This window comes from Garra rufa, chromosome 21, assembly GCF_049309525.1.
Source record: "Garra rufa chromosome 21, GarRuf1.0, whole genome shotgun sequence".
Lineage (NCBI taxonomy): Eukaryota > Metazoa > Chordata > Actinopteri > Cypriniformes > Cyprinidae > Garra > Garra rufa.
Window position 1 is genome coordinate 42,718,154 of NC_133381.1, and position 25,523 is coordinate 42,743,676.

Genomic DNA, 25,523 nt, shown 5'->3' on the forward strand with positions numbered 1-25,523 from the left:
ATATATATATATATATATATATATATATATATATATATATATATATATATATATAATTTTTTTTTTTTTTTTTTTTTGACCAAGGTGAAGAGAAATGACTGATTAGATTCACTTTATTTGACTTGGAAAGAAAACACCTGCACAAAAGTGTATATTTTAAGTGTATATAAATAAGAAACAGCGACACCTAGTGGATATTTTCTCATTTCTCCCATTTCGATGGATAAGGAGCTCTCTGCTGTCTACATTCCTTTTCTTATAATTTGACTAATTGACCATTTTAGCTTTTTTAATATAATCTAAGGTTTGCTATGAAAAGACGTTTTTATAAAGTGATTTTTTTTTATCAAATATAACTATAGAAGCCAGTTTCTGCCACAGATGAAAAAATAATTACTTTTTATCTGATTCTGAACTTTTTGCTCAGAATTTCGAGGTTAAATTTTGCAATTCCAACTTTTTATATCAGAATTGTCAGAACATCTCACAATTGTACTTTTGCCACAGAATTATAAATACAAATTTATAAATGAAACTTTTTATTCTCACGGTTCTGACCTTTTTTCTTGCAGTTGTGAGATATAAACTCTTTACAAGACAAATACTGAATTGTAAGATAAGTCAATAAACACCTGCACACACTTTTTAAGTGTTTATAATTAAGAATTAGCGACATCTAGTGGATATTTTTCTAATTTCTCCTATTTAGATCAATAAGTACCTATAGTTTACTTGAAAATGAACATTTTGTCTTTATTTACTGTCCCTCATGTTGTTCCAAATCCATAAGACTTTCTTTCTTTTGTGAAACACAAACAAAGACATTTTGAGAAATATCTCCGCTTTTAGTCCAAACAATGGAAGTCAATGGGCACCAAAACGGTTTGGTTACCATTTGTGTATTTCTGAAGAAGTCATATGGATTTGGAAAGAGATGAGGGTGAGTAAACAATGACAGAATTTTCACTTTTTAACTACATTTGTGACCCAGGACCACAAAAACAGCCATAAGAGTTTTTTTTTATTTAGTTTTTTTTATTGAGATTTAATTTAAAGTTGAATCAATTAAAGTCTATTGATGTATGGTTTGTTAGGATAGGGCAACATTTGCCTGAGATACAACTATTTGAAAATCAGCAACAACAAAAAAATAAATTTGCAACAAAAAATAAATAAATATTGAGAAAATTGTCTGAAAGTTGTCCAAATGAAGTTCTTAGCAATGCATATTACTAATCAAAAATTAACCTTTGATAAATTTATGGTAGGAAATTTATTATGAAACATGATTTTTACTTGATATACTAATGATTTTTGGCATAAAAGCAATATTTATCATTTTGACCCATACAATGTATTTCTGGCTATTGCTACAAATATACCTGTGCTACTCAAGACTGGTCTTAAGTCTTTGTGCTCCAGGGTCACAATGGTGTTAAATAACGGACTGTAGTTCATGAACTTACCGCAAACACATCTGCAAACCATTTGGCATCATCTTCAACAAATTTATTCCCTGTGAACAAAAAGATTGCATTCTGGGTCGCTGTGAATCAGGTTCACCATCTGATCAAGCTGTGTGTGCAAATGCATGAAATACCTGAGAGTTTTAAGGATTTAATGGAAATGTTTTCCAGGAGCATCTTAGACACACACTCGGCTCCAGCAGACTGAAGATGATTGTCAGAGAGATCCTGGAAGATGACAGAAGTTAATGTTTTGCTTCCCTCTAGTGGACATCATAGCAGATAAATGAGAATAGTTGGAGGGACTTGCAAGATTCTGAATGGTGAAATTGGCTCTCAGCATCTCTGTGAGATATCTGGCCCCTTCGGCTGACAGGAAGTTGTCTGCCAGCTCCAGTGTTGTGGTGTGCATGTCTGTCTACAGATACAGAACATCTGAAATCATCAGCTTTACAGTGCCTTCCAAAAGTATTCATACCCCTTCATTTTTGTCACGTTTTGTTTTGTTGCAGCATTATGTTAAACTGCTTTAAATTAGTTTCTCCCCACATCAGTTTACACTCCATACACCATAATAATGACAAAGCAAAAACCAGATTTGCAAATGTTACAAATTTATTAAAAATAAAACACTGAAATAAGTAGATTGCATAAGTATTCATATCCTTAACTCAGTACATAGTTGAAGCAGCTTTACAGCCTCAAGTCTTTTTGGGTCTGATGTGAGCATCTTTGCACATCTGCATTTGGCAATTATCTGCCATTCTTTGCCTCAGCTTTTCTCCTCTCCATCTCTGTCAGCTTGGACATTTTCTAGAGTCCTAGTTGTTCCAATCGTCTTCCATTATGGAGAATGCTTCTGTCAACCTTCAATGCAGCAGATTTGTTTCTGAACTCTTCTCTAGATCATCGCCTTAACGCAAGTCTGTCACTGAGCTCTACAGGCAGTTATCTTGGTTTTTGCTCTGAGATGCATTTTCAGCTGTTAGACCTTTTCTGAGAGGTGTGTGCCTTTCTAAATCAGACTCATTCAAATGAATTTGCCACAGTTTAACTCCACTCCAAGTGTAGGAACATCTAGAAGCAATATGAATGCTCCTGAGATACATTTCCAGTGTCCCAGAAAAGGGTATGAATACTTATGCAACGGGATCTTTTCAGGTTTTTATTTTTAATAAATTTGCACAAATGTGTAAGATTGATGTGGGGGGGAAAAAGTTATTTAAAGTAGTTTAACATAAGGCAGCAACATGACAAAATGTGAATAAATGAAGGGGAATACTTTCGCAAGGCACTGTAGATCATCAGAAACATCAGAATGGCTCAGTCTTACCACAAGAGCGATGGCCAGCGCTTTTGCTCCTAGAGGACCGAGTCCATGATGGTTGAGGTTAATGGTGGCAGAGCCCAGGTTTCTGAGGAAGTATCTGACAGGAACGACACCCACCAGTTTACAGGCCTGCAGGTACATTTCTTCAGTGGACAGATCCTTCCTGATGAGCTTCAGCTCTGATACTGAAGAAAAACCAGAGGAGTCTCATCATTTCAGCATGCACTGGAAAAAAAATGCTTTTCTTATTTGGATAGTTTGTCTTGTTTCCTGTCAAAATATTAAAAAAATCCTAAATCCAAGAGGATTTTCTAAATGAGTAAAAATTATTTTCTCATTTTCAGAACAAAACAAGTCAAAATACAGCGAGTGTTTACTTAGAGCAAGCAAAATAATCTGCTAGTGGGGGAAGCAAAAATATTTTATTTCAAACAGAAAACAAGATTATTTTTCTTAGCCCATTGGCAGATTATTTTGCTTGTTTCAAGCAAAACTCACCTAATTTTGACCTGTTTTTTTCTGAAAATTAGAAAATAATTTTTAACCTTATTTATTTATTTATTCATTTAGTGGCATAAATAAACGTCCACAGAATATAATAGATTTTTATTTTTTTATTTATTTTTTGGATCAAAATTAAGAGAAATTACTTGCTTAGAGCAAGCAAACTAATCTGCCAATGGGGTAAGAAAAATAATCCTATTTCAAAACAAAAACTATATTATTTTTCTCACCCTATTGGCAGATTATTTTGCTTGTTTAAAGCAAAAACGCTCTTAATTTTGACTTGCTTTTTCTGAAAACGAAAAATAATTTTTACTTGTCTAGAAAATCCTTGATTTAAGATTTTTTTGACATTTTGACTGGAAACAAGACAAAACATCTAAATAAGAAAAGCATTTTTTGCAGTGAAGGAGTATATAATTGTAATTTTTCAATAGTATTTTTAAGATATTATATACAGTTGAGGTCAAAAGTCATTACATACTCCTTACAGAATCTACAAAATGTTAATTATTTTAGTAAAATAAGAGGGATCATATAAAATGCATGTTATTTTTTATTTAGCACTGACCTGAATCAGATATTTCACGTTAAATATGTTTATCTCCTTGATTCTTAACACTGTGTTGTTATCTGAATGATCCACAGCTGTGTTTTTGTATAATGTATACTGCTGAATCATACAAATAAAGCACTGTAAACTAAATGTAATTATCTTGCTTTTAGTGTGAGTTTGGACTAAAAAGAAGAGGGTTTTACACACAACAGATGTTCATTAGTTCTATGACAAAACAGAAATATTACATTATTCATTTATACTAATTGTGCCTTTTTATATATTGATATGTTTAATGTATTGTTCCGTACTGATAAAACTACAATCAATCATTTCAAAACAGATTTTAATTACCACAAGTGCCCTTGCAACTTGGTGCAATAAAAATGTATTTAATAAATGTTAATTAAATAATACAAATTAAAGACAAATAGACATGTGAAAGTTTTATATGCTAATGCAATACTAGTAATATGATGACATGAATATGTTTAGGGGTAACTGAAATACTCAAAAATGAAATCTTAAGGGCAGACACTGCAGGCAAAAACACGTTTTTATGCATCTGTCAAGTTTGAGATTTTGGGATTTTGGGATTTTCATAAAGTGTTTTTTCAGACTAGTGGAAAGAAAACACCCAAAAGACACTGTTAAGTCTTTCTTTTATAGCACTTTATCTATTTGTGTCAATAGATTTCAATTACAATCCATATTTTTAAAGGCCAAGAGTTTTTTTTCTCCTACACTGAGATATAAATCTCCACTTACACACACCAAACTTTACATTTGTATTCCTGTCTATATCCTGAAGGTTTTTACAGAGAGATTAGTTCATGTATAATTTGCTTGGTTTTGTAAAACATTTTATTCCCCAAAAAACTGTTTGTTTTCAAAAAGTATTTTCTGAATTATAGAGTGACGAAATGAGATCCCCAAAATTTCTTCTGTAAAAACGTTTGACTCTAATATGTCAAAAAAAAAAAAAAAATTTTAAACAAGAATTTTGAAACTGACTTCATCCAGTGTTTAGATGTTTGTACTAGAAATGTGTGCACATTAGCGCATGTTTCTTTAAATAATGCATCGTTTGCACTGCAAAAAATGCTTTTCTAGCTTAGATTTGTTGTCTTGTTTCCAGCCAAAATATCTAAAAACTCTTTAATCAAAAAGGATTTTCTAGATGAGTAAAAAATATTGTCTTGTTTTCAGAAAAAAAAAAGTCAAAATTAAGTGCATTTTTGCTTGAAACAAGCAAAATTATCTGCCAATGGGGTAAGAAAAATAATCTTGTTTTCTGTTTGAAATAAGATTTTTTGTTTTAAGCAAAAACTCACTTCATTTTGAGTTGTTTTTTCTGAAAACAAGCTATTTTGGCTGGAAACAAGACCACAAATCTAAGCTAGAAAAGCATTTTTTGCAGTGTGCATATTTAAACAACATTTTAGAAAACTTGTAATACCAAAAATGTTTGCAATTATCAAAGTAATCAATCAACTGAGTAAGTGAGATAATAACTATTAGTAAAAAAAAAATGACCCTATTCTCCTGCAGCGTCGCCTTAAATTGCAGTTATGAATCTGCATCCTGTTTGGAGCCTCTTTTCAAATTCTTAGCTCAAACCCTAAATGCTGTTGATTCAGATCCAGACTAAATCCAGTTCTTACCCTGAGCGTCCGGCTCTGTGTCTTCTTCATCCTCCAGAATCACGTGGTGTGGATTGTCATAGTCGGTGAAGCTGAGGGAATCCAGAGAGAGACTGTGAACGCTCATGCTTTCGTCAGCCTTCATCTTCTACAAAGAGTGTAATAGTGTGATCTGGAGCTCTAGCGTTGTCTAGTATGAAGCTGGTTTATGTGTCTTAGCAACAGGTGTATATGTGACACCTGCACTAACGCTGGAATCACCTGTGCATGAGAAGAGAAAGTCATTAAAAATGCATGTTAGACACAGACAGACTCCTACATTCCTGTAGTCTGTTTAAGCACAAGCTCTAAAGCTGCACCAAAACACTTCAATATTAGTACCATCATTCTGAATATAGTTGATTCATTTCTCTTTTTCTTAACAGGAATTGCCATGTGCATGATCTGCATGAATGAAACACATTTGCTAATGTAGTTGTGGCCAGAGGATGCTCTTCTGCCTTGAATTATTCCCAGACTTCTTGTATAAAGTATTGATAGACTGCTCTATCAATAATCCACTCTCTCATTTGTAAACAATTATTTATTTATTTTTCTCTCCATGAACTCACTTCATTAGTTTCATTTGTTAGTTTTTTATTGCAAAACTTAAAAAAAACAAACATACTAGAACAGGGAAACTATTGATAAATTCCTACACGGAATATTCATAAAGATAAAAAAAAAAAACAGAAAAATAATATTCTGGATTTGCGTACATCAAATTATGGTGGTATCCATACAGAAAAGTCATTTGTAAATCGAAGAGATGAAACAAGAGAATCAAGTTCAGCAAGAAAAAGGGAGATTTAAGCCATTTTTGCTTATGAATGAAAAATTTTGCATTCAACATAAGAAAATTAACAACATATTTAACAGATAATAGTTTTGGATTTTTGTCATAAACAAGAACATCTTCGAGGTTGAAGGTATGGGTCACATTTGTAAATCCAAAAACACATACTGCAAAAAATGCTTTTCTTACTTGTTTCCAGCCAAAATATCAACAAATTCTAAACTCAAGAAGGATTTTCCAGACAAGTAAAAATTATTTTCTGGTTTTCAGAAAAAAAATAACAAGTCAAAATTAAGTGATTTTTTTCTTAGATCAAGCTAAATAATCTGCCAATGGGGTTAGAAAAATAATCTTGTTTGAAACAGAAAACGACATTATTTTTCTTGTTTCAAGTAAAAATGCACTTAATTTTGACTTATTTTCTGAAAACAAGAAAATAATTTTTACTCGTCTAGAAAATCCTTCTTGATTTAAGAATTTTAATATATTTTGGCTGGAACCAAGACAACAAATCTAAGTAGGAAAAGCATTTTTCCTACTTAGTCAACTCATAATTTGTTGGTTACACCAGAATAAAAAACCTAAACAAATGGGCAGCTGTTTCCTCAACAAAACCACAAAACGAACAAGACTCATCAACATCAGAATATTTAGAAATAGACAAATTAACGGGATACATTTTATGAAGAATTTTATAATGAATCTCCATAACCTTATTAGTTATACAAAATAGCCAGGCCTTTCTCCAATTAATATTTGTTATAAAGGAACCCCAGTAGAATTTCCCTCTTGGAGTAATCTTTCTCTTTGTAAGAAATATTTTACGAATATTTGTAAACAATTTTTTTTATTTATTTATTTTTATTAATTCAATGCCACAAGAACAAGAGGTATATCAAATTAACATTAGCTGTCAGAGAAAAAAAAAGAAACAAAATAGAAAAAAGAAAGAAATTAAATGACATAAATTTCAATGTTGTAGAGCATTACAAGTTTTAAGTGCTTTTTTGTTTTTTGTTTGTTCCAAGAGATTTACATACAATTTAAAGTCATTAATAAAATGAGAAAAATTTGGTTTACGCTGAGCCCACTTTTTCTTATGTATATGGAATTTTCCTACTAAAATAAACAAATGTATAATATGTTGCTCTTTACAATTCAACCTTTTATTTTCTGTATAAAAAAGCACTCAAATCAAATATACAAATTTCTATCATACATTCCATCGTTCTGTTAATATAGAATTCCACATCTTTCCAAAATAATCTTGAATAAATACAATAAAAAAAAGATGCAAAATGGTTTTCTTGACCAAAATTCACAGGTGTATGAAATATTAAGCTTACACATCTTAAAAACACGCTTAGCAGGATAAATTCTATGAAGTATTTTGTAAGACGCTTCCTTAATTTTGTTATTGATACAAAACTTTGTTTCATGCTTTAACCCTAGAAATATTACCAAATAAAGAAGACCCAAAAAATCTTATTTTTAAACAATTTTTTATTATTTTACAAACTACAATCAAAAACATTTATAAATATAACAAGACATCCAAATAAAATAAAATAACAACAAAAAAAGGAAATACTGTGTTTACAATTTACATTTTAGATATATATATATATACAAAGATACAATTTGACAAAAAAAAAAAGATGAATACAACCAAATTTCAATATTCCAAATCACAACGTAATTTCACTTTTCAATCAACTTTAACTCTTTAGAAAATACAATTGTATCTTTACATTTTTACTATCGATGCATTGAAGAGAAACTATAAATGAATGAAAATCAATCATAAAAACCTTTAAACAAAGATAACTCTTGCCTTTTTGAATATTGGCATTCATAAAAAAAAGATGCAACAATTTTTACTGGTTAACTCAAAAAAAAAAAAAAAAAAAGCAGTTTTCATCAATATCCATAAATTTTGACAGAAATATTATGTAGGATTTTCGAATGTATTAGATATACAAAATCGAAATTGGAGCAAGCTTTTTTCCACACAATATCTGTGCAGCAAACATAAAAAAAAAAAAATAATAAAATAAAATCCCTCTAGGCTTTAGAGCTCTATTTTTATAAAATAGTAATCTAATAAATGTGTCTTATTTGTAAACAATTGTAATGAGATGACAGTTGGGCGTGACGTCATTCCGCTGCGTATGTCGTCACGTTGTTAACGCCCCCTCGCGTTCAGTGTTGTGAATCAATAAAGTTGGTTCGCCGTCCTCCGGTAATCATGATCGTGAGTGTGATGTTTTTCGTGCTGTATCCGCTCTCGAGACTCATCGGTAGAGTTTCAGGTAAGAAGTTCACGGCGTTTCGCTGCATGAGTCGGCTGTTGATGTCGCGGTGTGCGCGCAGCACGTGCACGTGTGTCTGACTCTGAGCCCAAATAAAGCAGCTGTCAGACCAAAGACTCACTGAAACACATCTGTGGAGTCGTAAAATGTGTTGTAATGGCCAACGGTCAGTTCAATTCCGATTAATGCTGACAAACCAGACAATCGATTAGTTTCCCTGTTATCCCATCTGGTGCAGTGATGGTGTTTTTGGATGGTAATACCATGGTACGCTGGTGTAGGGATAGACCGGGGCTAGTTGTCACAGCTTATTTTTGAATATTGACAGAAACCATATATGTGACCCTGGACCACAAAACCAGTCATAAGGTTAAATTTTACAAAACTGAGATGTATACATCATATGAAAGCTCAATAAATAAGCTTTCTATTGATGTATGGTTTGTTAGCATAGGACAATATTTGGCCGAGATACATCTATTTGAAAATCTGGAATCTGAGTGTGCAAAAAAATCAAAATATTGAGAAAATCACCTTTAAAGTTGTCCAAATTAAGTTCTTAACAATGCATATTACTAATCAAATATTACATTTTGATATATTTATAGTAGGAATTTTTCAAAAAATCTTCATGAAACATGATATTTACATAATTTCCTAATGATTTTTGGCATAAAAGAAAAATCAATAATTTTGACCCATACAATGTATTTTTGGCTATTGCTACAAATATACCCCGGCGACTTAAGACTGGTTTTGTGGTCCAGGGTCACATATTACCTTCTTGACAACAACATAAACAAAAGCGAATTAAGGCGAGACACTGCAGATGAATAGGCTGAAATAATAACTAATAGTTGACCTTATTTATCCATTAATAATTGATACAAGTTTTCTAAAATATTAGGGTTAAATATGCAAATGAGGCATTGGTTAATAAAATATGCGCTAATTTGCATACATTTCTAGCACAGAAATCTAATTTCAAAACTTCAAAAATGTTTTTTTTTACATATTAGAGTCAAATATTTTTACAGAGGTCATTTTGGGTTTCTCATTTTGTCACTCCATAATTCAGAAAATGCACAAAACAATATAGTTTGTTTTTTTATAGTTTTTTTTTTGGGTGAATAAAATGTAAAATCAAGCAAATTATATCTGAACAAATCCCTCGGTAAAAACCTTTAGAATATAGAAAGGAATAAAAATGAAAAGTGTGGTGTGTGTAAGTGAGATTTATATCTCAGTGTAGGAGAAGAAACTCTTGGCCTTTAAAAATATGGATTTTAATTGAAATCTATTGACCACAAGTGCCACCAAAGAAACACTTTGATGTTTTCTTACCACTAATAAGAAAAAAATAACACTTTATTAAAAACCAAAACGCCGAAAATCTCAAACAGTGTTTTTGCCTGCAGTGTCTCCTCTTAAATATGCCCATTGGTCCTGTTAAAAAGAACAATTCCAAAACAACAACAAAACAATTAAACTATATTGATTTTACACAGTTATTATAATCGGGACCTGCCATTCAACAACATATTGAGCTTTGTGTGACCTGGACCGCAAAATCGGTCATTAGGGTAAAATGGTTTTACATGATTTTTCTATACAGTGAGGTCAATAAGTATTTGATCACCCTGTGATTTTGCAAGTTCTCTTACTTAGAAATCACGGAGGGGTTTACAATTTTCAGCATAGGTGCATTTCCACTGTGAGAGACAGAATCTAAAAATAAAAATCCAGAAATCACATTGTATGATTTTTTTAAACAATTTATTTGTGAATTACTGTGTCAAATAAGTATTTGATCACTGGAGTCAAAAAATATTAATATTTAGTACAGAAGCCTTTGTTAACAATTACAGGGGTCAAAGGGTTCCTGCAGTTCTTCACCAGGTTTGCACACACTGCTGGAGGGATTTTGGCCCATTTAATAGATTGTGATATAATTGAAAAACATACGTAACCCTGGACCACAAAACCAGTCACAAGGGTCAAATGTTTTTTTTATTTTTTATTTTTTTACATAATCACATAATCATAAAGCCGAATAAATAAGCTTTCCATTGATGTATGGTTTGTTAGGCTGGACAATATTTGGCCGAGATACAACTATTTGAAAATCTGGAATCTGAGGGTGCAAAAAAATCTAAATATTAAGAAAATCACAAGTTCTTAGCAATGCATAATACTAATCAAAAAGTAAGTTTAGCTATATTTACGGTAGAAAATTTACTAAATATCTTCATGGGACATGATCTTTACTTCCTAATGATTTTTGGAATAAAATAAAAATCGATAATCTTGACCCATACAATGTATTTTTGGCATTTACAATGTATTTTTGTGGTCCAGGCTCACATATGACATTTCAAAACAATCTTCACTTTAACATGCATCTAAGAACAAAACATGCACCAACCATCTTCACAAAAGTTTAATGGCAAGTGCTTATGAACACAAAAAAACCCCAACAAAACAGAAGCTTTAAGGGCTAACTGTGGTTTTCTGTCAAATTAAATTATAAAAAATAATGCAATTAGAAGTTTTTTTCCCAAAATCACACAGCCTTAACCTAATTAATGACATGTTTCTTTTTTTTTTTTTAGATCAAAGCGTTTGAAAGCAACCTACAACCCACACCGAAAGATCTGCCATATGACTTTTCATTTTATTTTTATTTTTTAAAAACCTTCGATTATGCCAACTTGCCCATGTGACAACTAGCCCCTGACACTGTTTTCGTTGAGCAACTCACGTAAACTCATCACAGTTCAGAAACAGGATTTTGTTCGGGATGTCGTGTGTCAGAAGTGCAGTGGAGATGGAGTCGACTTTTTTAACATGCTTTTTTTCAGTGCCAGTAATTTCAGAATATTTCCTAATCACTTTCTCCACTTGGTTCTCCACAGAATTGTGGCGTAAGGCACCGTCTGTGTACGTTAATGGCAAAGAGGTTTGGGATGGTGGCGGTGCTCTTTCTGGACAGCAGCAGACGGGCCTGTTACTGCAGTGGAACAGCACAGAAAACACAGATCCAGATCACACGGACACCGAGAGTCCTCACGGAGCACTGGCAGATCTACCGCACGTCAGTGAGCTGAAAAAGACACCAGAGATGCACGAAGACATACACAAATCACTGGGTTACGTCAGTCAGATGGAAGCTCCTGACCACCAACACTCCATCAGTGACACAAACCTCTCCGAATCAGCGCTCGAGTGTTTAGAAGTAACATACGACGGAGATCCTGTGATGAACGAGTCTGCGTTTCCCAACATTGAGTTTCAGAGCCACTCAGACATTGATGGTATGCCGTCTGCATTCAGCCAGCTTGATGCACGTGCAGAAGACCCTGAGGTGGATATATCCGTGTCAGATGGACTCGCTCATCCCAGCGCTGATGTCTTCCTGGGGTTTGATTCTGACGCTGGGTACGAAGCTATGGGCAGCCCGGTGTTTGATTTGGTGGCTTTGCTTGCAGACTCTGAGCAGGTTCGGACTCCGGCGGAGCCTGGCGTCGGCTGGCATTTTCCCGTAGGCCTCGGCCTGTCACAGATGCGTTATTGCCCTTATGTGCAGTTTCCTGACGTCAGCTACTATCCTGCGCTTCAGGACGATGACAGCATTGAAGGTGGGAATCACGGATTTACTCTACAAACAAATACTGCACTGTGCAAAAGTTTTAGACCACTAGTATTTTCAGCAGCTAAAAATGGTTTTAAGTCAGTGATTTCGATCCTTTGCTGTGGTGTGTCAGTAGGAAATGTCAGTTTACATTTCCAAATATTCATTTTGCCATAAATTGTAATAATCCAGTGAGATTTTTGATTGCACAAGGAGTCTGAGTGATCTCCAAGATGCTTCAAGAGACCTGAAAAACTATAAGCAAATGTACCTAAGACAAAAGCTGCTTTAAACACAAAGGATGGTCACAGCAGGTGTTGATTTAATTTTGATATTTATTATCTATTTATGACATTATTTTTGACAGCATCCTCATTTTACATCGTTTTTACACAAGCGCCTAAAACTTACTAAAGTACTGTAGCTTTGCAGATAGGTTTCTTGAAGCATCTTGGAGACGTTGCCACAGTTTTAGTCTGGATTTAGTCTGTCTCAGTTTGTTGTGTTTCTTTGTGTGATTTAGGGCTGGGCGATTTGGCCTACCATCAAAATCTCGATTAATTGAACATTTTAACTCGATTACAATTAATGAACGATTATTTTATTTATTAATAAAATTATATTTAATTATATTTATATAATATTTATTTTTTTGTCCTCATAGTTCACTGACATGTTTTGTACAGTAAATATGCTCATATTACAAGTGAGAGATTTTTGAATGAAGGGTGCATTACTTGATTTTAAAATAACTGATATCTACTATCTATGATTATTTATTGAACATCAGTGTTGAACAACTGAAATTAAAGCACACATTGCTTAAAACGAAAAGTCACATTTTTCTTAAATCAGTGAAACTTCCACTTTTGGAAACAAAATAAATTATTTTCATAAATTAAAAGTATTAAAATTTATTAAAATTTAATTATTTATTAAAAGTAGAAAAGAAGCAGTATCTCTTCTAAATAAAATTACTCTTGTATATCCTGTAAATACTTTTTACTGTATATATACTGTTTAAGCTCTGCATCGACATGTCGTCGGAATAACGTAACATAACGGAGCGGATTTTGATTTTGGAAAATTTGATCGATTATAGGTTCTGATTATAGGCTCTAATGTGATTCCAGACGGACTGGACAATGATGAGGAGATCAGATCTCTGTGTGGAGCACTGGCTGTGGTCAGACTCCTTGTGCAAACAAAAATCTCACTGGATTATTACAATTAATGGCAAAATGAATATTTGGAAATGTAAACTGATATTTCCTACTGACTCACTACAGCAAAAGATAGAAATTACTGCCTTAAAACCATTTTTAGCTGCTGTAAATACTAGTGGTCTAAAACTTTTGCACAGTACTGTACACTGCACTGCTGCCTTACTTACTTTTTTGTCTTGTTTCCAGTCAAAATATTAAAAAATTCTTAAATCAAGAAGTATTTTCTAGACGAGAAAAAATTATTCTCTTGTTTTCAGAATTAAGTCAGTTTTTGCTTGAAACAAGCTAAATAATCTGCTAATGAGGTAAGAAAAATAATCTTGTTTTCTGTTTGAAATAAGATTATTTTTCTTGCCCCATCGGCACTAGTTCTAAGCAAAAACTCACTTAGTTTTGACTTTTTTCTGAAAACAAGACAATAATTTTTACTTGTCTAGAAAATTTGAGATATTTTGACTGGAAACACAACAAAGAAATCCAAGTAAGAAAAGCATTTTTTGCAGTGTACACATAGACATCAGATGCTATATAATTGTTTTGACTGCCTTGTCTTCCATTAAAGTCATTTTTTTCTCTATCAAAGTGATGTGGCGGGTGTGGGAGGACCTTAGTGAAACCCACACTGACGTCTGTGCGGACACAGCTGCTGTGTTTGACTTCAGCATCATGTCTTATAACATCCTGGCTCAGGATCTTCTGGAAGCGAATGCACAGCTGTACACTCACTGTCCGGAGGAAGTGTTATTGTGGGACCAGCGGCTCCGGATCATCCTGAAGGAGCTCCAGATCTGGGAACCTGACGTGAGGAGATGCACAACCCAAAACATAGACTTATAACTGCTGTTGATTCTAAAATCATCATTTCCTCGTTTGTACAGATTATTTGTCTACAGGAAGTTCAAGAAGACCACTTCCTAGAGCAGATCTATCCTGTCCTGACTGACATGGGTGAGGAACTGAACATTTTATTTGATTTATACGTTGGGCATCGTAACAGTCACAGAGAAGTTACTTTTAAAAGTAATGCGTTACAATATTGAGTTACTCCCTTAAAAGTAACTAATTACGTTACTGAGTTACATTTTATGGAAAGTAATGCATTACGTTACTTTTGCGTTACTTTTTAAATCTGGGCAGGGCTTGCTTGTTTGTTTTTAATATAAAAAGTTGTATTTTTTGCAAATGTACAAGCCTTTTTACACCAAAAGCCTCAGGCTTAGAGAAAGGTAAGTTTGTAACTCTTCAGCAGAAAAAAAAAGAAAATTAATTCTGAGGAAAATGTATTTGTTGTTTTAGTGAGCAATATAAATGAATGCATGTTCACATTTATTCTAGAACTAAAGTAACATCTTACTCACAATTTCTCTCAACATGGGGACAGGAGAGCTTTTAATCAATAAATGTGGGGAATATAACTGGTGTTACTTATTTAAAAAAGTAACTGATATTTTCTTGTCAATTAAAAAGTAATGCGTTACTTTAGTTACTTGGAAAAAGTAATATTATTGTTGTTACAGCTACACTAGTCACAGCTTCATAACAGTCCATTTGATTGGTGCGCTAGAAGTTTTCTAGGTCATACGATAGTTTTATATGAACATCAGACCCAATTGTAAGATGTACAGTGGAAAGGATAATGACAAAATTAATGCATAATGAAATGAATGACCCAGTGTGCAGACATAAACAAGTCAAGTCTAATTGGGCAATAATATAGTTCACATTTTGCGACAATACAAGCAATTAAGCAGTTTAGATTTGCTATATAGTATATATTGCTTTATATGAGTATGTAATGTATGCAGTGTAATGTAATGCAAGTTATGTAAAAATATTACTTTTTCCAAGTAACTAGTAAAGTAACGCATTACTTTTTAATTGACAAGAAAATATCTGAGTTACTTTTTTAAACAAATAACGCCAGTTATATTCCCCACATTTATTGATTAAAAGCTCTCCTGTCCCCATGTTGAAAGAAAAATCATGAGTAAGATGTTACTTTAGTTCTAGAATAAATGTGAACATGCATTAATTCATCTCACTCACTAAAAAAAAAGATACAGTGTTCTTCAAAATGAACAAAAACACTGAAATTCAGCACAAACCTGTGATAATTAAATGTTAAATGATACAAATATCCTTTATGTATTTAATCCCATTTTATTAACCGATGTCTTTGCTGCCGACCTTCGATGATCCAATTCATCCATACTAATAAGCAAAAATTACTCAAGATAATCTAACATTTGTTTTCTTTTTTTATTGCTGAAGAGTTGACATTTGTTCTTCTGCGGTCTACTGTACAGACGTCAATTTACTTTTCTCTAAGCCTGAGGCTTTTGCTGTGAAGAGGCTTTTTCATTTGACAAAAATAGAACTTTTTATATTAAAAACAAACAAGCAAGCCCTGCCCAGATTTAAAAAGTAACGCAAAAGTAACGTAACGCATCACTTTCCATAAAAAGCTAAACTAAGTAACGTAATTAGTTACTTTTTAAGGGAGTAACTCAATATTGTAATGCATTACTTTTAAAAGTAAGTTAACTTTCCCCAACACTTTTCATGACAAGTTGTGAATTTGCAGATTTGTTCAAATGTTGTTTTCTGTTTATAACAATTAACAATTGAACTTTTTTTACCCAGGTTACACTTGCATCTACAAACGTCGCACCGGTACCAAAACAGACGGCTGTGCGGTGTGTTATCACAGCGACCGCTTTACCCAGCTTTCCGTCAGCCTCCTGGAGTTTCGGCGACCGGACTGCGAGTTGCTGGATCGTGACAACGTGGGCATCGTGCTGCTCCTCCAGCCGACGGCAGGACAGAACGAAGCCTTCAGCCCCGTCTGTGTGGCCAACACACACCTGCTGTTCAACCCCGGGAGAGGAGACGTGAAGCTCGCCCAGCTGGCCATCGTGTTTGCCCAGATCGACGTCATGATCAAGAAATGCAGGAGTGAAGGAAGACGCTGTGAGGTGGTTTTATGTGGGGACTTTAACGCTTTACCCAACAGCCCTCTGTGGAATTTCATCAGCACCGGACAGCTTTACTACCACGGGTTACCTGCCTGGATGGTGAGTGACCCGTCTTATACAGTGAGCGGAAAAATATTTGATCTCCTGCTGATTTTGTACATTTGCCCACTGACAAAGAAATTATCAGTCTATCATTTTAAAGGAGCCATTGGATGCAAAACTAACTTTTCCATGTTGTTTGAACATTAATGTGTGTTGGTAGTTTGTGTACACAACCACCCTACAATGATTAAAATCCACCCAGTGGTATTTGTTTAATCTTTAAAAGTAATATCCCCTTTTTAAAATCAGGTCATTCTCAGCTTCTACTGGGTGTGACGACACACAGACAGAGGCCCCTCCCACGATAGTTGATTGACATGAGCGCCTTACCTTAGCCCCGCCCTCACTGAGCTGAAACAGTCCGAATACGATCGCCATTGTGTGACTCTAATTGAGCGATTGAGGTGTTCTGTTGTTGGATGTAATAATGAACACAGCAGTCCTCATTTACTCCTGACATCTGAGCCGCTGAAGACACAGAGGATTAACGTTACTTTCGTTTTTAAAAGGAAAGCGCCGATCCCGATCTACATATGCGTCTATGTTCATGTGAATCATTCGTGATGCAGCTTCACTCACAGCAGAACTGAGGATAAGGGTTTTTTATGCATCTTTGCAAATGGCCTTTCTTAATAATGTGCTTGTTGGCAAGTTTCACCGATAAACACAGCTAAATGCAGCTAAAGTAAACATTACAGCTCATCATCCCACATCAGAGAGGGGCGGGGCAAGCAGAGCTCATTTGCATTTAAAGGAACATGCGATAAAATGAGTTGATTTTTTTACAGAGCTGATATTGACAAGATAAAAGGGTGTTTTTTCACACTACTATTGAGAATTTTTAACCAAAGCATTTTCATTAAGACCCTAAAGAATCAAATGAACTTGTGGAAAATGGCCATCCGATGACCCCTTTAATAAAATGCAAATCAATTGATAGCTTTTTTGAAAAGCATTTTACTGGATTTTTTAGTTGTTATTTTGTCTCTCACTGTTCAAATAAACCTACCATTAAAATGATAGGCTGATCATTTCTTTGTCAGTGGGCAAACGTACAAAATCAGCATTGTATGTTTAACGTATGCCTTTTTCCTCACTGTATGACAGCAGGACGCCAATCCTACATTTTGGTTTTCCCAGTCTTAGTGTTGTATTTGGGTTGTGTTGTGTTTGTGATTGGATCATGTGCTCTTGCAGGTTTCGGGTCAGGTGGATTTGTCGTATAAAGTCCATCACAGAAGGCTTTTCGCCCCGTTGTGGCCCAGCGGCCTCGGCATCAGCGACGGCTGTCAGTACAGGACTGAAACCCAGACCGCAGCTTCAGGTCAGCGCCAGCTCACGCTTCACTCGTCGCTTTGGATTGGCAGCATGCGTGTGTTTAATTGAGCTCTTAACTGTGTGTTTGCAGTAGAGAATCGGCAGTACAGCGCTGAGTTTCTGTGTCAGCTGCGATACCGTCCGGCGGCGTGCGTGCGGCCCGCTGATCTGGAGCTCATACCAGGAGTCACTGACAAAAAACCAGGTGAGAGATTTACTCTCTGAAAGAGAAACTCCTACAAATGCATGTTCGGCAAGGTCAGGCGCAAAAATAACTGTGTCCGCACCTAATTCTTCACTGCACATCTTTAGTAAATCCTGACAGTACTATTTCACCGCCAAAAGATGGTTTGCACACTGCAGAAAATGCTTTTCTAGCTTAGATTTTTTGTCTTGATTCCAGCCAAAATATAAAAAAATTCTTAAATCAAGAAGGAAAAATTGGTTTCTTCTTTTCAGAAAAAACAAGTCAAAATGAAGTGAGTTTTTGCTTAGAACAACAAGCCAAAAAATCTGCCAATGGGGTAAGAACAAAAATCTTATTTCAAACAGAAAACAAGATTATTTTTCTTACCCCATTGGCAGATTATTTTGCTTGTTTCAAGCAAAAATGTACTTAATTTTGACTTTTTTTCTGAAAACAAGACAATAATTTTTACTCGTCTAGAATATCCTTCTTGATTTAAGAATTTTTAGATATTTTGACTGGAAACAAGACAAAAAATCTAAGCTAGAAAAGCATTTTTTGCAGTGCACTGGCGCAAGCTGTTAGTAAATCAATGTTATTCCATGATATTGTCCATTTAGTTTCATGACACAGAAGAAAACAGGATAAAATTAGACTGATGGTTTGAATTGTTTGCAGATCATTGAAGGCAAATGTCATACTATTTGACTATTTATTATTTCACGCAGCGCTTATAACTTTCTAGATGCATTCTGTTTTAAGAGAAAATGGTGCAAGTTCTGAGTTAAATACAAGCTAACTAGCAGTTTCTAAACCTTTAGTTTGAATTTTATTTTTCAAATTAGCATCTTGCAAATGGCTGAATCTCACAGAGACTTGTGAATGTGTCACATTTGCTTCCTGAAATATATTTCTAAAATGTACTGTTTTTTACAGACCCAGATGACATGGAAATGTTCAATTCAAGGTGAGTTAGCTGGTGTTCAGGTTTAACATACACAGAAGATATTTGGCAATAAACTATACATTGTGACCCTGGACCACAAAAGCAGTCATAAGGTTTAAATTGAGATTTATACGTCATCTAAGAGCTTAATAAATGAGCTTGTTAGGATAGCACAATATTTGGCCAAGATGCAACTATCTGAAAATCTGCAATCTGAGGGTGCGAAAGAATCAAAATACTGAGAAAATTGCCTTTAAATTTGTCCAAATGAAGTTCTTAGCAATGCATATTACTAATTGAAAATTAAGTTTTGATATATTTACGCTAGGAAATTTACAGAACATTATCTTTACTTAATGATTTTTGGCATACACTGCAAAAAATGCCTTTCTTACTTAGATTTTGTCTTGTTTCCAGCCAAAATATCTAAATTCTTAAATCAAGAAGGATTTTCTAGACAAGTAAAAATTATTTTCTTTTCAGAAAAAAGGCAAAATTAAGTGAGTTTTGTTAGTGTCACAGGGGTAAGCAAAAAAAAAAAAAAAAATGTTGTTTCAAACAGAAAATGATTATTTTTCTTACCCCATGGCAGATTATTTAGCTTGTTTCAAGATTATTGTTTTTTTCTGAAAACTAGAAAATAATTTTTACTTGTCTAGAAAATCCTTCTTGATTTAAGAATCTTTTGATATTTTGGCTACAAATATACTCGTGCTTCACTGCAAAAAATGCTTTTCTAGCTTAGATTTGTTGTCTTGATTCCAGCCAAAATATCCAAAAATTCTTAAATCAAGAAGGATTTTCTAGAAGAGTAAAAATTGTCTTGTTTTCAGAAAAAAAAAGTCAAAATGAAGTACATTTTTGCTTGAAACAAGCAAAATTATCTGCCAATGGGGTAAGAAATATAATCTTGTTTTCTGTTTGAAATTAAAAAAAAATTCTTACCCCATTGGCAGATTTTATTTGGCTTGTTCTAAGCAAAAACTCACTTCATTTTGACTTGTTTTTTCTGAAAACAAGAAAATAATTTTTACTTCTTGATTTAAGAATTTTTGGATATTTTGGCTGGAAACAAGACAAAAAATCTAAGCTAGAAAAGCATTTTTTGCAGTGTACTTAAGTTTTGTGGTTACATTGATTTTTATTCATCTAATTAGTGGTCTCTAGTGAGGAAGTTAGTTTTGTAGTGTTGTTTGTAAATCAGTTACATTTGAAGTCAATGGTTACGTAGCTTTGAAACGAGTAGTGTCTTCACCTGGTTGGTTTGCATCAAAGCTCAGAAATCCTTATTGTGATGAATGTCAGTGGAGAAGATGGAGAGGCCGCTGTGAGATGATTGAGTGTCCTGCAGCAGCGCTTCTGGAGAGTTCTGTGAGGTTCCTCACCTCAAATCTGCTGGTGTTTGGCAGGTTCGGACACACGTTACGTCACACGCTGAACCTGACGCCGGCGTACAGTCCTGTCCGGCCCGACGCGCACACGGCTGTGGTCAGCACTCTCAACTCTGAAGGAGCGGCGATGGTGGACCACATCTTCTACTCCACCCGCAGGACCGGCTCTGCTGCGGCTGAAGGTGAGGTTTATCTAGCTTTATCAGCTTGACCTCAGAGTGTCAACATCAGCTCGTTTAAATGCTGCAAATATCTGCAGCACCTCAACTTTTTGGTCCCATCTTGATTGTGAGATCAAACCAGGGTTAGTCTAGTAAAAACTTAAAAAGAATTGTTGCAAATGCAGGATTTCTCATTTTCTTTTAGCTCAACTGGATGTTTTTTTGCACTATACTGTAAAGTTGCTTTGACACAAACCGTATTGTTAAAAGCGCTGAATAAATAAATGTTATTGACTGATTGAAAACGGCTGATATAAAAATAATTTTTACCCATTTTTTTAATAAACAAAAAAATAAGAAGAAAAATAAAAATTACAAAACAAAACAAAAACTTTAAAATTAACAAGAAAGCAGAAAGTATAAAATTAGTTTTAATTTAAAATAACACAAATTGGGATAAAGTATCAATGAATCTGTATGTAATTATCCTTAAATTTTTTGCTATTAAAACGGTAAAAGATTAATTGTTCAAGCTTAGTGGACAAAAAGCAAACAAAGGCACCCACTTTTTTTGGTGCTCGACTGAAAAACATAGAAAAATTTAAATGTAAAGTCGACACCAAGACTCCAAAAGTATCAAAACTGTATTCAAAAAATAAAAATACAAAAGTTTTTCAAATAAATATTTGATATTGGTGTCGCCTTTACATTTAATTTGTTAAAGCTCAGTGGAGGAATGATCAAAACATTGCATCTTTTGAGGAATGTTTATTTGTTCATCTCTCAATCATCATTGGATTGCATTGCATTATATGTTTGGATCATTTCAATCCGGTCTTACTAAGACATATTATTAGAGATGGAGAGCGAACACTGATATTTACATGATTTTATATCAGTGTCCGCTTTTTCATCTGTAAAACGGATTTAAGCATGATTTGATTAAGCAGCAGAATTGATTACACTGCAAAAAATGCTTTTCTTACTTAGATTTTTTGTCTTGTTTCCAGCCAAAATATCTACAAATTCTAAAAAAAAGAAGGATTTTCTTGTCAAGTAATTTTTTTTTCTTGTTTTCAGTAAAAACAAGTCAAAATTCAATGCGTTTTTGCTTGAAACAAGCACAATAATCTGCCAATGGGAAAGAAAAATAAAAAATAATCTTGTTTTCTGTTTGAAATAAGTTTGTTTTTGCAAACCCCACTGGCAGATTATTTAGCTTGTTCTAAGCAAAAACTCACTTCATTTTGACTTTTTTTTTTTTTTTTTTTTTTTTGGAAAAAACAAACATTTTTAGACATTTGGAAACAATCTAAGTACAAAAAGCATTTTTTTGCAGTGAATAAACCTGTTTTTCCTTCATATTCTCACTATATCAGACTATATACACTACTGTTCAAAAGTTTGGGGTCTTGTAATAGTCTTTAAAGAAGTCTCTTCTGCTCATCAAGGCTGCATTTATTTGATTAAAAATACAGAAAAAACAGTAATATTGCTAAATGTTATTACAATATAAAATAATGTTTTTTATTTTAACATACTTTAAAATAGAATTTATTTCTGTGATGCAAAGCTGAATTTTCATCAGCTGTTACTCCAGTCTTCAGTGTCACATGATCCTTCAGAAATCATTCTAATATGCTGATTTATTATTCAGGGTGGCTGCGGATCCTTAAAAAGTCTTAAAAAGTCTTAAATTCCGTTGTCCTAAAATAAGGCCTTTAAATGTCTTAATTTGTCTTAAATCTAAATCCAAGGGTCTTAAATTTTTTACACTTTGAAAAGGAAAAGTTTATCGTTTTGAGGAGAATCTCCTGCGCAGGTTCTAAATCTGTTCTGTTGCTAGACACGCGCTTGCTTGACAACGCCTCAGTGTTGCCAGATTTAGCGGGTTTCCGCCCAACTACACGCATTTGATTCGCAGATTAACTGTTAAGTTTAACCATCATAGAGTAAAAGTTTATAATTAGCACATGTTTTTACGTTGCCGCACACACCTGACGCGAGCACGCGCAGAGAGAGAGAGAGAGGAGAGAGAGGCGCGCGGCGCGATTCACACAGATTGATTCCTCTTTAACTGCTATTTGAACGGAAACGTACATACCAAGTCATGTCTTAATACCCGTTTTGGTATTCTGTTTAACAGTCGTTTATGTCTTCAGTGAACCGAAACAGCTGAGAAAGAGATGCGTGCATTTGGCCTTAAAGAGACAGCGTCCTATAAATACCTGCAGTGAGAAACTCTAGTTATTTTACAATTAATTATTAAATTTCCCCTCCTGAATACTAGTGTTATTGATTTTATTACTAACTTTATGTTGTATTCATTTACACTTGTCATTTGTGTAATTGTTCTTGTTTTGTTACTGAACTTTAGTTCAGATAGTAGTTTTTGCTGTGGATGAGAAGTAGCCTACCTAAAGTAAGCATTCAGTAATTAGGAAAAAACAAACTTTTTTTTTTTTTTGCTGATCCGAAAAATGATCCGATCCATGACTCAAAATCCGTGTTTGTTACACTGTTACATTGGCTTCAAAGTGTGTGAGAGCCTTGACTTTGTCATGGAATAGAAAATAAGTTCTTCTTCTGGAATAGTGTTTTCTGTTGAATATTCCCAAGAATAATCAGTTAAATAAAATAATAATTTAAAATATCTTCATAGTTTTGTGCTAGACTTTTGCGGGACTTTCAATTTGGTCTTAAATTTTGTTTGAAAATGGTATTAAAAAGTCTTAAAATGTCTTAAATTTAACTTGGTCAAACCTGTAGACACCCTGTTATTAGAATGATCAATGCTGGATAATATCAACAGTTGTGCTGACAAATATTTTTTGGAACCTGTGATTTTTTTTTTTTTTTCAGGATTCTTTCATGAATAACAAGTTTAAAAAGTACAGTGTTTATTCAAAATATAATTTTTTTTATAACAATGTAAATTATTTATTATTAACTTTTAATAAACTTTTAATTATTAACTTAATACATCCTTGGTGAATAAAAGTATTAATTAAAAAAAAAAAAAAGAAAAAAGAAAGAAACAATAAAAATGTACTGACCCTGAACTTTTGAACGGTAGTGTAAGCCATAAAAGCGTGTTGCATGTAATCTGCTGCTCAAGAAGTGTGTATTTAGTGTGAGGTTCAGTAATGTGTGTCTGTTAACAGGTCTGAAGCTGCTGGGTCGTCTGTCTCTGCTGTCAGAGGCTGATCTCTGGTCTCTGCGAGGACTTCCTAACGAAACCTTTCCGTCTGATCATCTCAGTCTGATCGTCAAGCTCCAGCTTCCTGCTGTCTGACCCTAACATTTGGCTTGTCTTTATCATTTTCATGGCCTTATAATTGGATTGTGAAAGAAAAAAATATATGTATTTTTGGTCCGATGTGTATTTAGTTTTATTTAGAGTGAAATATCCTCCAGCGTGACGTTTGATGCGAGGAAACACGACGCACCAATTACGGTCGACATGTTCCTGATCGTTTCATCAGAATGCAGTTCTATGCATTTATGATAGAGTTGTTTCTTTTCTTTTGGTTTTGAGTTTACATTTTGAACAGAGCTAAATAAATAACTACATGCGCTGCTGTTGTTTTTGCTATTTGAGCACACAAAATAAGAAAATGAAGATGGCATCCAGCATCTACACTGCAAAAAATGCTTTTCTAGCTTAGTTTTTTGTCTTGTTTCCAGCCAAAATATCTACAAATTCTTAAATCAAGAAGGATTTTCTAGACGAGTAGAAATTATTGCCTTGTTTTCAGAAAAACACAATTAAAATTAAATTGAAACAAGCACAATAATCTGCCAATGGGGTAAGAAAAATAATCTAGTAGTCTGCTTTAAATAAGATTTTTTTTCTTACCCCATTGGCAGATTATTTAGCTTGTTCTAAGCAAAAACTCACTTCATTTTGACTTGTTTTTTCTGAACACAAGACTTTTTATTGGTCTAGAAAATCCTTCTTGATTTAAGCTGCTTATATTATGTCTTGTTTCCAGTCAAAATATCAAAAAATGCTTAAATCAACAAGGATAATTTTGACAAGTCAAGTCAAAATGAAGTGCTTTTGCTTGAAACCATGGGGTAAGAAAAATCTTGTTTTCTGCTTGAAATAATTTTTCTCACCCAATTGGTAGATTATTTTGCTTGTTCTAAGCAAAAACTTTTTTCTGAAAACGAAAATAATTTTTACTTGACTAGAAAACCCTTGTTTTAAGGATGTTTAGATATTTTGGCTGGAAACAAACAAACAAAAAATCTAAGTAAGAAAAGCATTTCTTGCAGTGATTTTAATGAAGGTCAGATGCACACTTCAGTACAGAGAGAAGGTCAGAGTCATTCAAGCGCGGCTGGAGTGAAAACACCACTAAAAGTCATTCAAATGCACCCAAAATTCAAGATTGGGGGCAAAAAGAATTCCATTTAATCATTGGAAAAACTTTACAATAAGCTTCTTGTTCTTCACTGCAAAAAATGATTTTCTTACTTAGATTTTTTGTCTTTTTTCCAGAAAAAATATCTAAAAATTCTTGAATCAGGAAGGATTTTCGAGACAAGTAAAAATTTGTGTCTTGTTTTTAAGTAAAAACAAGTCAAAATGAGGTGAGTTTTTGCTTAAAACAAGCAAAATAATCTGCCAATGGGGTAAGAAAAATAATCTAGTAGTCTGCTTTAAATAAGATTATTTTTCTTACCCCATTGGCAGATTATTTTGCTTGTTTTAAGCAAAAATTCACTTAATTTTGACTTGTTTGTACTAAAAACAAGATAATAATTTTTACTGTTCTAGAAAATCCTTCCTGATTCAAGATTTTTTAGATATTTTGGCTGGAAACAAGACAAAAAATCTACGTAAGAAAAGCATTTTTTGCAGTGTAGGTAACTACAGTAGTTAACATGAGCGTTGAACAAGAATAGTGGAACTGACCGTTTCTGTCGATATAG

The 25,523-nt window shown here is 33.7% G+C and overlaps 2 protein-coding genes across 2 annotated transcripts in view; one reads left to right on the forward strand and one right to left on the reverse strand.

Annotated features, from left to right (window-relative positions):
- The window catches only part of LOC141295428 (uncharacterized), a 15,912-nt gene extending 10,268 nt beyond the window's left edge, over positions 1–5,644 (reverse strand). Inside the window, exons 1-5 of the mRNA XM_073826629.1 lie at positions 5,521–5,644; positions 2,800–3,002; positions 1,777–1,884; positions 1,601–1,694; positions 1,467–1,516 (exon numbers count right to left, since the gene is read on the reverse strand). Of these exons, the coding sequence (XP_073682730.1) occupies positions 1,467–1,516; positions 1,601–1,694; positions 1,777–1,884; positions 2,800–3,002; positions 5,521–5,644 (579 nt within the window). The remainder of the gene's footprint in view (positions 1–1,466; positions 1,517–1,600; positions 1,695–1,776; positions 1,885–2,799; positions 3,003–5,520) is intronic.
- Positions 5,645–8,540: 2,896 nt separating this feature from the next.
- LOC141296182 (protein angel homolog 1-like) lies at positions 8,541–24,262 on the forward strand. The gene is made up of 10 exons (XM_073827461.1): positions 8,541–8,646; positions 11,562–12,284; positions 14,087–14,304; positions 14,382–14,451; positions 16,147–16,577; positions 17,778–17,904; positions 17,989–18,102; positions 19,021–19,051; positions 20,440–20,603; positions 23,747–24,262. Exons 1-10 carry the CDS (start codon positions 8,583–8,585, stop codon positions 23,875–23,877), a joined length of 2,073 nt encoding a protein of 690 aa, XP_073683562.1. The 5' UTR covers positions 8,541–8,582; the 3' UTR covers positions 23,878–24,262.
- The last annotated feature ends 1,261 nt before the right edge of the window (positions 24,263–25,523 follow it).

Bases quoted from the DNA above. Each gene is read 5' to 3' on its own strand.
- LOC141296182 (XM_073827461.1), top strand. From the start codon at position 8,583: ATGATCGTGAGTGTGATGTTTTTCGTGCTGTATCCGCTCTCGAGACTC. The intron at 19,052-20,439 runs GTGAGTTAGCTG...GGTGTTTGGCAG, and splicing joins ATGGAAATGTTCAATTCAAG to GTTCGGACACACGTTACGTC. The intron at 20,604-23,746 runs GTGAGGTTTATC...GTCTGTTAACAG, and splicing joins CGGCTCTGCTGCGGCTGAAG to GTCTGAAGCTGCTGGGTCGT.